The 10,619-nt window shown below is 41.5% G+C and overlaps 1 protein-coding gene across 1 annotated transcript in view; it reads right to left on the bottom strand.

The window, feature by feature from the left end:
- Positions 1–3,012: 3,012 nt before the first annotated feature.
- Positions 3,013–10,619, bottom strand: part of LOC103262235 (ELKS/Rab6-interacting/CAST family member 1-like) — a 33,416-nt gene continuing 25,809 nt past the window's right edge. The window contains exon 2 of the mRNA XM_021713281.1: positions 3,013–3,345. Coding sequence (XP_021568956.1) covers positions 3,133–3,345 — 213 coding nt within the window. The 3' untranslated portion in view covers positions 3,013–3,132. The remainder of the gene's footprint in view (positions 3,346–10,619) is intronic.

Genomic DNA, 10,619 nt, shown 5'->3' on the forward strand with positions numbered 1-10,619 from the left:
ACTATGCTACTTAGTACTTTAAGAAGCACTGCTTTTCTGCACAATTTTGAAGCAAAAGTTTCTAAAATGTGCCATGTTTCCAGTGGGCTTTCAGTCTCTCTCTCTCTCTCTTTCTTTTGAGTTGGAGTCTCACTCTGTCTCCCAGGCTGGAGTACAGTAGCACATTCACGGTCACCCCAGTGCTGACCTGATGGGCTCAGGAGATCCTCCGCCTCAGCCTTCCAAGAAGCCGGAACTACAGGTACATGCTACCATGCCTGGCTAATTTTTTATTTATTTATTGTAGAGATGAGGTCTTGCCAAGTTGCCCAGGCTGGTCTCAAATCCATGGGCTCAGGCAATCCACTCACCTTGACCTCCCAAAGTGCTGGGATTACAGGTTAAGCTGCTGAGTCTGACCTCAGTCTCATTTTTATTCATTAACTAATTAACATTTTCAGTTGCGTTTTTGCCACATGGTTACTAATATCAAAAATGGTTATTAGACATCTAATTTAATGCAGCTCTGCAAATTTCTCTTTCAAGAAAGGAAGACATTACAATTTCTATGACAACATGCTAACTTTGAGAAGTAGGCATTATCTTTTCTTTTTCTTTTTTTTTTTTTCTTTTTGAGTTGGAGTCTCACTCGGTTGCCCAGACTGGAGTGCAGTGGCCGGAGCTCCCGGCCACTGCAGCCTCGCCTGCTGGGCTCCGGCGATCCTTCCGCCTCAGCCTTCCGAGTAGCCGGAATTACAGGCATGCGCTACCACACCCGGCTGATTTTTTGATTAGAGATGAGGTCTCGCTGCCCAGGTGGGTCTCGTACCCACGGGCTCAGGCAATCCACTCACCTTGGCCTCCCAAAGGCGTGGGATTACAGGCTGAGCCACCGAGCCTGGCTGTATTATCTTTTCAAATCAAATAAATGTGGTATCTTGGATAACCAGTTAGGCTGCTAAATATGTCTTCATATTGTTAGGAAATATCTATATCATGGAGAAGCAAGTGCAGCTCTGACCATCTCGTCTCCTTTTATTTTTTTCTTTTTGAGAGAGGGTCTCTCTCTGTTGCCCAGGCTGGAGTTGTTGGGCATGACCGTAGTTTACTGTAGCTTCGACCTCCTGGGCTCAAGTGATTCTCCCACCATAGCCTCCTGAGTAGCTGGGGCTACAAGTGCATGCCACCATGCCCAGATAATTAAAAAATAGACATTTTTAGAGACAAGTCTTGCCATGTTGCCCAGGCTAATCTCAAACTCCTGGCCTACAGTGATCTTTCTGCTCTGGTCTCCCAAAGTGCTGGGATTAAAGGTGTGAGCCACCGCACCTGGCCTGTTTGCATTTTTTGACTTGTGGGTTGTCACTGCCCTCTTTAACATCACACCACAGAAGTTTTGTATTTTACACAATTTTCCCTCACACGCTACAAGTAAACAAATTATGCTTAACAAATAGGAAGTATTTGGCTGTAAATAGTGTATACCTTCAAAACTTTGGTCAGCTTTAGTAAACGTTCAATACTGTGCATTTCTTTAGTTTTTTGGTGGTATGACTAAGTCTATAAAGGGGTCTATCTGTTATCAATGTCTATCTGTAAATCAGTAGCAAAAGGTGGATAGTATTTTAAAACGGCTCTGTTTCTCTCTCTCTCAGCTTCTCAAGCAGCTGGGACCACAGGCATGCGCAACCACACCTGGCTAATTAAAAAAATTTTTTTTGGAGACGGGGTCTTACCATACTGCCCAGGATATTCTCGAACTCCTGGCCTCAAGTGATCCTCCTGCCTCAGTTTCTCAAAGTGCTAGAATTACAGGTGTGAGTCTCCGCTCCTGACTTTCTTTCTCTTGTTCTATTTCTCAGTGTTTATCCAACGTTTCTTTTCTTCTCATTCCATGTCTGCTCTCTATCCCTGTCTTCATCTCCTTATCCTGTTTTCTCTTTGTTTCTTTTATTCACGATTCCTGTCTCTAGCCTAGCCTTATAATTTTTTTATTGAGCTAAAAATCACAACATGTAAAACAAAGAAACACTGGATTTTTACAGGTGACTCTAAACTGAAAATGCAGCACAGGGGGTGCTATAGACTGAATGTTAGCAACCTTCTTCCTCATCCGTGTGTTGAAATTCCAACCCCAATGTATTAGGAGGTGGTATTAGCAGGTGGGCCTCTGGGAGGTTATTAGGTCATGAGGTCAGCAGTGTGCAACCTGGAAGGGAATCTTTACCAGAAAGCAACCATGCTGGCACCCTAATCTGGGACTTACAGCCTCTAGAACTGTGAGAAATAAATATCTGTTGTTGATAAGTCACTCAGTCTGTTGCACTTTGTTATAGCAGCTTGAACAGACATTAGTTAACTTCAATTAATTCACCTAAAGTTTCTCTTACTTAAAAACTCAAGACTATGTCTATGTCGTAACCCACAGTTCCCTAGAGACAACTGAACACACATGCTACTGACGTGTCAAAAATCCCTAATCCAAACATCCTTAACTCAGACTTTCCTTCAGTGGCCGCCATTTCTATGTAATGACCTAAGGCATGTAACAGGCTGTCCTTAAGGCTCCCCCTAACACGTCAGCACTTCCTAACACTAGAGTGAGCTGCACTGAAGCAAGAATCAAGGGGCACTTCCTTCAAAAGGTAATGCCAACTATTTGTCAAAGACCAGTCATTGGAAAGAATCTTGACTCAGGCTGGGTACAGTGGCTCAAGCCTGTAATCCCAGCACTTTGGGAGGCCAAGGTCAGGGGATTGCCTGAGCCACATGTTCGAGAACAGACAGCCTGGGCAACTTGGAGAGACCTCATCTCTACAATAAATAAAAAAATTAGCCGGGTGTGGTAGTGCACGTCTGTAGTTCTGGCTACGTGGAAGGCTGAGGGGGAAGGATCTCCGGAGTCCAGTGGGTAGAGGCTGTGGTGGCTGTGAGCATGCCACTGCACTCCAGTCTGAACCAGGCAATGGTCCTTTCTAGAATGTGGCCCCTGTGTCTACCCATAGTGAGGATTGAGTTTCAGGCTTTCATTGTAACTATTCCCCAAACCAAGAATTCTCTCCACACCCCAAAATCTTGAATCTGAACACTGAATTCCCCAAGGAGCTCCCACTGTGCCCAAATGAATAGCGGCTGGATCTTAGCAGGCCCTTGTCAAAGCTCAAGTGAGAGGCTCACCTGTTCCTGGGTCATCTTCTGCAGCTCATTCTCCCAAGCTGCCTGGTCATCGTCCAAATTATAGGAAGCTGGTGGGGTGAGTCCACGAAGGATCAGGGGGTCTCGGTCATGGCAGAGGGCTGTCAGGTGTCCAATATACAACTTTAATTTGCTTCTATTTTGGTCAAGTTCTAAGAGGGGCTGGATGATCTAAGGTGGAAAAAACATAAGGAAAGTCAAGGTCAGTCTGAAATGAGAAGTTCAAATATTCTGTATGCTTCCCCAAGCCAAAGAAAACTGACCAAAGACTAAAGCTCTTCTAATCATTATTGACATCTTCAGGATTATATAAACAGAAACACTTCCATGTACTGTTGCACATTCTAGGTGATAAGAAAGGTATGTGGGCCTAGTGTACCCACACTAGCCCGAGAGTCCTGTATTGAGGCAGGGGATTAGGCACAGGACTGACTTGTTCTTACAGAGATGACATTCCTGATGCAGAAAGATTCCGTAAGTTACCCCACGATTTCTCTTTTTACTAATGAGTAGGTTACAAAAAACTGCTAGTGAAAATTGCTCATTGAAAGCCTAGACTACATATATTTCAAGTACATATATTTGCCTCCTGGAATGGAGGAAAAATTCTGTCTCTGGAGAAGATGCATGTTTTTCTTGGCTGAGAGACGTGATGAGAGACCTTGTTACTAGTTCTGCCTCATCCTGGCGTAAGCTCCCCTCATTCATCTCACAGAGGCTGGCCGATATTTTTCTTAAACAGCGACTGATAAGTCCTTACATAACACCACACACCTGACTCATAGCCAAAGCCTCTCTCAAATTCTTAGTTGTAATATCGGTTTTGTGTTTTTCTTAAATAACGAACCTGCTCTACATTTTTCCTCTTCTGTTTCCTCTACCCTGGATGAATAGCTACTTCTTTGACTCTCTCTGGAAGCACATTAAATGATGGTTGACTCCTGCCCTGGATTTCATTTGACAGTGCTCGTGACAATACTCTGGCCAGGCATTTGGTGGTGGGTCAAAGCCTGGGGTGTGCAGGAAGAGGGCGTACCGGATCTCACATCACAGCACATGAAGTGTTAGAGCAGTGTCTGCTTGATACACAGCAGCTGTGAGAGTTGCAAAGCACTGCCAAGTGCTGGCAGTTCTCAATACACTCCCAGGGCTTGCACGGCAGAGGTCTGCACCTGTTGCATGCTACCAGCCTGGCAATTTTCATCAACAGGACACTCTGACCTAACTAATGAATAAGGAGCTCAATAATCTGCAAGTCAACAGAAGCAAGGCCTGGCATTACTTTCGACAGAAACACTGACTCTTCCTTGGCCTCCTCAGAGACTATTCCTGCCACTTCCCTTTATTTCTCTTAAAGAGGTTTTTAGATGAATAAAGCTTTATGTTTCTTATTATGAAAATGATATATATCTTACTCTGAAAAATTTGGGAATAAAAGTAAAGTAAAAAAAATTAATAAAACTGCATATACTTCTATAGGTATTCCATCAAGAAGTAGCCATTTACAGCATTTTGGTGAATTTCTGCCAAGTCTTTTTATAAGTTTACACAAATCAACTTTGAACAGAATCCTAACTCACATTTCGCTTGATACACTGTTTGTTTATTTAGCAACCTATTGTGAGTACTATTCACGACATAATGTATCGCTGAAAAATATGTTTGTAATGGCTACATGACAAATATAGTACACATTCTTTGTTTCTAATACTATTTCCAGGAAATAATTAAAGAAGAGTAAAGAGCAAGGGCTTAGTGGCTGAAGCAAACTTTAGCTTACTAAAAAGATTAGAGCTCAGAGTTTAGGCCTACGTGGTATAGCACCATATAGAAGTTGGAGCCTGGCTAGACAAATCAGAGAAAGTGAATCCATCTGGCGTTATTTTTATCTTAAATGAGCACAATTCTGTAAGGATAAAGGCTAAACACCAAAGTGCTGCTGTGGAAGGCTCTTGGAGCTCTAGGAGACCCCTAGTCAGTAGGCTATGGCGCTAGCTCTGGGCTAGAATTTCCTCCTATGACAAGCATATCAACACCGCCAGTCACAGAAGGAAGACTGTTTCAATCAAGCAGAGAATCTGGAGAGTGGGGATAGTTTCTCACAAACGTAAACCTTTCAAAAACAATTGTGTTTTGTTTCGACCACAGATGTCTACTCACTGTAGAAAATTTTAAAAGAATTTCCAAAAAAGGGGGAAAAAAAGAGAAAAAAAAAAAGAATTCCAAACTGCAGTCTTTAAAGGCAACATTCCTTTAAATGCGTGTATACTCTGTGTGCCAATAAGGGAACTATCTAGTCCCGGTTCTTCTATCATATCTTCCATAACTTTAAATAATGCACCCCTATTTCATTTTCTACTTTTTAAAAACTTGCTTTTCCTCTATCTTCTTTCACAGATACATCAATCTAAAAAAATAACTTCTGCGATTTTCCCTGGGTTTGTGCAATTCATTCTCATTCCCTTAGAGTATGTGCACATGCAAGCAAGGGTATACAGAGCAGCCACCACAAAAATACCACTTCTGAGCTGTAAGGCTGAAAGAGCCGAAATCTTAGGGAATTACTGTTCTGAATTGGTAAAATGACAGAAACAAGTATGACCCCTGAGAAAGGGGACAATGTGCTATATGGTCATGATGGAAAGGTCAAATTCCTTGTAGAAAATGAAATTTAGGCCGGGTTCGGTGGCTCAGTCTGTAATCCCAGCACTATGGGAGGCCTAGGTGAGTGGATTGCCTGAGCCTGCGGGTTCGAGACCAGCCTGGGCAACTTTGTGAGAACTCCTCTCTGCAATAAATGAAAAAAATTAGCTGGGTGTGGTAGCACACGCCTCTAATTCCAGCTACTTGGAAGGCTGAGTTGGAAGGATTGCCCGAGTCCAGCAGGTCGATGCTGGTGGCCATGAGCCTGCATGCCACTGCACTCCAGCCTGGTCCATGGTGTGAGACTCCAACACACACACACACACACACACACACACACACACACACACACACACACACACACACACACACAAAACTTAGAAGGATACTAGCTCACTACTACTGCCATGACTGGGGATGCTGCCTTTTTTAGGTCCTTATTCTTAATCAAAGATAAATTTCAAACTGATTTAAATGCATTTCATGCTGAAGCACTGATTAAATAACATGATGGTATTTTTGCACTCTGAAATTTTCCAAAGTCCAATTTAAAACTAATAGAATTTGAAGGCCGGGTGCAGTGGCTCATGCCTGAAATCCTAGCACTTTGGGAGACCAAGGTGGGAGGGAGACCCCATAACTATCAAAAAATAATAGAACTTTAATTTTTTTTCCAGGATAAAAATTTATTCTACAAAGAAAAGAGAAGTGTTTGAGGTGACAATATTCCAATTACTCTGATTTGATCATTATATTATATGTATGCATCAAAATATCACATGTACCCCCTAAAATATGTGTAACTATGATATATCAATAAAAAATACAAAATTTTCTCAAAAAAAACCCCAAAACAACTCTCATTCTATGCAATGATCAGTGTATCTATCCTTTCTTTCCCCGTCAAAGTAAAACTATAAAGCTTACTTTGTGAAAGCAAATGAAAACTGCCCAGCTAGCAGAGTTCTCACATTTTTCCTTAAAAAAGTACCTTGCCTCTCTGGAACACATGAACCATGTCAATCATGTGGGAATGTCCTTATCTCTTCCTCTTCCCCTATCTAATTTGCGCAGGCCACTTAGAAAAGAAGCTGGGTTTCCCACAAGGTAGAACTGCCTCTGTCTAATCTCAAGGGAGAAGAGGGACACTTGCCAAGCAGAAAGAGGATGGCTTACAGGCTCCATAAATTATATCTTCTGTTCATATTCAAGCTCAGTACACTGGCAAGGAGTCCTACTAAAAATCATCAGATATGCGGTCAAGCCAAATTTTACAACTATGCAAAACTATAGTTATATATCTTTTTTTTTTTTTTGCATTGGGAAAAACAAAGTTAAAAAATGACCTTGTCTGCTTGTACCAAATGTGATGCCAAAATGCCAGTACTTCCCCAATCCTACATTTACCACATCGTTAAGGAAAATAATTTAGAATATAAAAAGGGATAAGACAATTTTGGTTGAAGTACTGACAGCTTTGTTTCTTCTTACAAGGATTTATTAGCTTATATATTAGATTCTCAAATAGGTTTCAGAGGCCAGAACTTGATGGCATAAGGTGACAGACAACCAGTGATCTTCTGAAGGTGTCTATTTTAACCTCGTTTCCACTTAAGTATGGTTAGATAACTAATGGTCTTTTGCAAGACAGATGAGTTGTTCCTGGGTCGATCCATACAGATAGTAACTAAAGAGTCTACAGAATTCCATTTCCGCAATTCGTTTATCTATGAGATCTGAACACACTTTCTTGGACCATCTGACTTCAGTGGAATGTGCAGAAAGGTCTGCTCAATCAGCCTGTTTTTCTCTTCCCACTCTACTCTTTATGCCTCAAGATATTTACTCTAATATGTTAGTTTGTTGCAATATACTCTAGGAACTCATTCTGAGAGGTATGCTCTATCCTCCTCCCTCAAAAAGATTTCACAAATAGGCTGGGTGCAGAGGCTCATGCCTGTAATCCCAGCACTTTGGGAGGCCGAAGTGGGAGGACTGCTTGAGCCCAGGAGTTCAAGACCAACATGAGCAACAGAGCAAGACCTCATCTCTACAGAAAATCAGCTGGGTGTGGTGGCGTGAACCTGTAGTCTCAGTTACTCCCGAAGCTCAGGCAGAAGGATCGCCTGAGCCCAGGAGGTTGAAGCTGCAGTGAGTGGTGATCGTGCCACCACACCACTGCACTCCAGCCTGGCAGCCTGGGTGACAGTGAGACCTTGGCTCACCCCAATCAAAAAAAAAAAAAAAAAAGATTCCATGAATAGATACTGAATATTACTCAGGACTTAAGGTTATTTGCCCTTGGGATACTAATGCTTTGTTGTTTGGAAGATGTCATTTTTTAAAGCTAATATTACTGATCATTGTGCTCCTGGAAAATTACTTTTATTTTATTTTATTTTATGTTTTTTTGAGTTGGAGTCTCACCCTGTCGCCCAGACTGGAGTGCAGTGGCTGCTCCCGGCCACCGCAGCCTCGACCTGCTGGGCTCCGGCGATCCTTCCACCTCAGCCTTCCCAGTAGCCGGAATTACAGCGTGAGCTACCACGCCCGGCTAGTTTTTTGATTTATTGTAGAAATGAGGTCTCGCCAAGTTGCCCAGGCGGGTCTTGAACCTGCGGGCTCAGGCAATCCACTCACCTCAGCCTCCCAAAGCGCGGGATTACAGGCTGAACCACCGAGCCCGGCTGCAAATTATTTTTATATCCACCACGATTCTTCTGTGGCCAGCTCACAGATCTGAATTGGCTATAAAAGCTTTTGTTTTTCTTTTTACCTCCTGAAATCTTCAGTGGTAAGTTCAACTGTTTGTATATTAACTGCATAAATGTTAGTGGTAGTTTTGATTTCTTGTTGCACTATCATTATATTGGTATCTCTCAATGCAGAGTACATCAAGAAAATCCCAGAATAACTAACAGATTAACTTCCCAGAAATATTATTATGTTAGAATGGCTTCTCATCCAGGGGCCCAGCAGAGAGCTAAATTCTGAAAAGTAAAAAACGAGGCAAAGAAATAACATTCATTAATTCCACCTCAAAGTCTTTTTTTCCCTCAATAATTAAAAATTCTTTTCCTGGTCTATAATGTACTTCAGGATCAGGAAGATGAAGAGTAGTATGTCAAGCTTCACAAAGGTTTCACAAATGTGTTATGTTCTCACTTAAATGCAGCTATTCTGTGAAAGAATACAGCTCAAAAAATCATATACTGTAATTCAGTTAACAAGACTCTAGTGAATGTTTTTGTGTCATGCCATGTTCAGTTTTAGCTGATGGGAATATCAGGAATAAGGTGTAGTCCTACTCTACATTTAAGCAAAACCACAGAATAATATAATTAATGTGTTCGGTATGTATATAAAAAACAAAATATGTAAATTCATGAAAATTTTGTTTTAACTTTAATTCTGAATTCATTTCAAAGAAATCCTTAAATTGCTAAATAAGTACCTTTGCTTTGATTTGAGGACTTAGTCTGACTTAGTCTTCAAACACATGATTATAAAATTCAACAAGTTTTTTATTCTTAATGGTTTCTGAGATCCCGCCTCTTAAACAATTAGCCTTCCCAGCTGAAGTACAAACAGAAGGATAATTAACAGATTCTGTAAATGTGATGTATGGTGTTATGGTCCTTAATCTTTAGCCCAAGTGAATAGAAAAAAAAAAAAAAATATATATATATATTCTAGAATAGTTCTCACTTTATACTTTTTTTTTTTTTTGAAAGCAGGATTTATTGAGAGGACAGAAAAGCTCCCACAGTGACTGGGGGGGAGGGGACCCGAAAGGGTTGCTCCACTTTATACTGCAAGAAAAACACTGGACAAAAATGGAACCAGCAGGTCTGCACCAAAAATAGTTTATACGACACACCTATATATTGCCCATCAGAAAAACAAACACTATTGTTAACACTGAAAATCTGGAAAGTTTCAGTAGCTTTAGACTGAGGTTGTGTTTAGTTGGAGGGCTATAGTCATTGGGGGAAAAAAGTCTGTATTTCTTTTAGGGGTAAACCAAACAAATTCTGTAATTTCAGGAAAAAAAATCAAAGATAACCTAGTTAAAGGCAAGAAACTCCAGAGCTCCAAACTCTAATCTCCACTTCATAACTATTTTTTTGGGGGGGTATATCTACTTAACTCTCTCAAACACATTTTATAGATTGTGACTGTTTTACATTTATCTTCCGAAAAGAAAGTAAAAAATCATGACAAAAGCAAGCAAAACCCCAGAATAATGTTACCCATAATACAATTATTTATTATGTACTTAGATTATTAGTTCTATACCAAGCAGGGAGCCCTTTCCTCAGAATCCCTTATAGATAATTACTAATGTTACTTGTTTCATTAATAAAATATTTGAATCAGGAAATCACTTAGGCTCAATATCTTTCTCATTCTCTTTATCTATATGGTAGGTTAATTAGAAGAAAAGTAAACATTGTTACAACTAGGAGTTAAGGTCCAGGGACCACCAGGTCACTTAGATGAATACATGTTGGCTGGGCTCGGTGGCTCAGCCTGTAATCCTGCACTTTGGGAGGCTGAGGTGAGTGGATTGCCTGAGCCCGCGGGTTCGAGACCCGCCTGGGGAACTTGGCGAGACCTCATCTCTACAACAAATCAAAAAATTAGCTGGGCATGGTAGCATGCGCTTATAATTCCGGCTACTCGGAAGGCTGAGGCGGAAGGATCGCCGGAGCCCAGCAGGTTGAGGCTGCGGTGGCTGGGAGCGGCCACTGTACTCCAGTCTGGGCAACAGAGTGAGACTCCAACTCGGGGGGGGGGGG

This window comes from Carlito syrichta, unplaced genomic scaffold (assembly GCF_000164805.1).
Source record: "Carlito syrichta isolate Samal-C Ts95f unplaced genomic scaffold, Tarsius_syrichta-2.0.1 Scaffold304400, whole genome shotgun sequence".
Classification (NCBI taxonomy): Eukaryota; Metazoa; Chordata; class Mammalia; order Primates; family Tarsiidae; genus Carlito; species Carlito syrichta.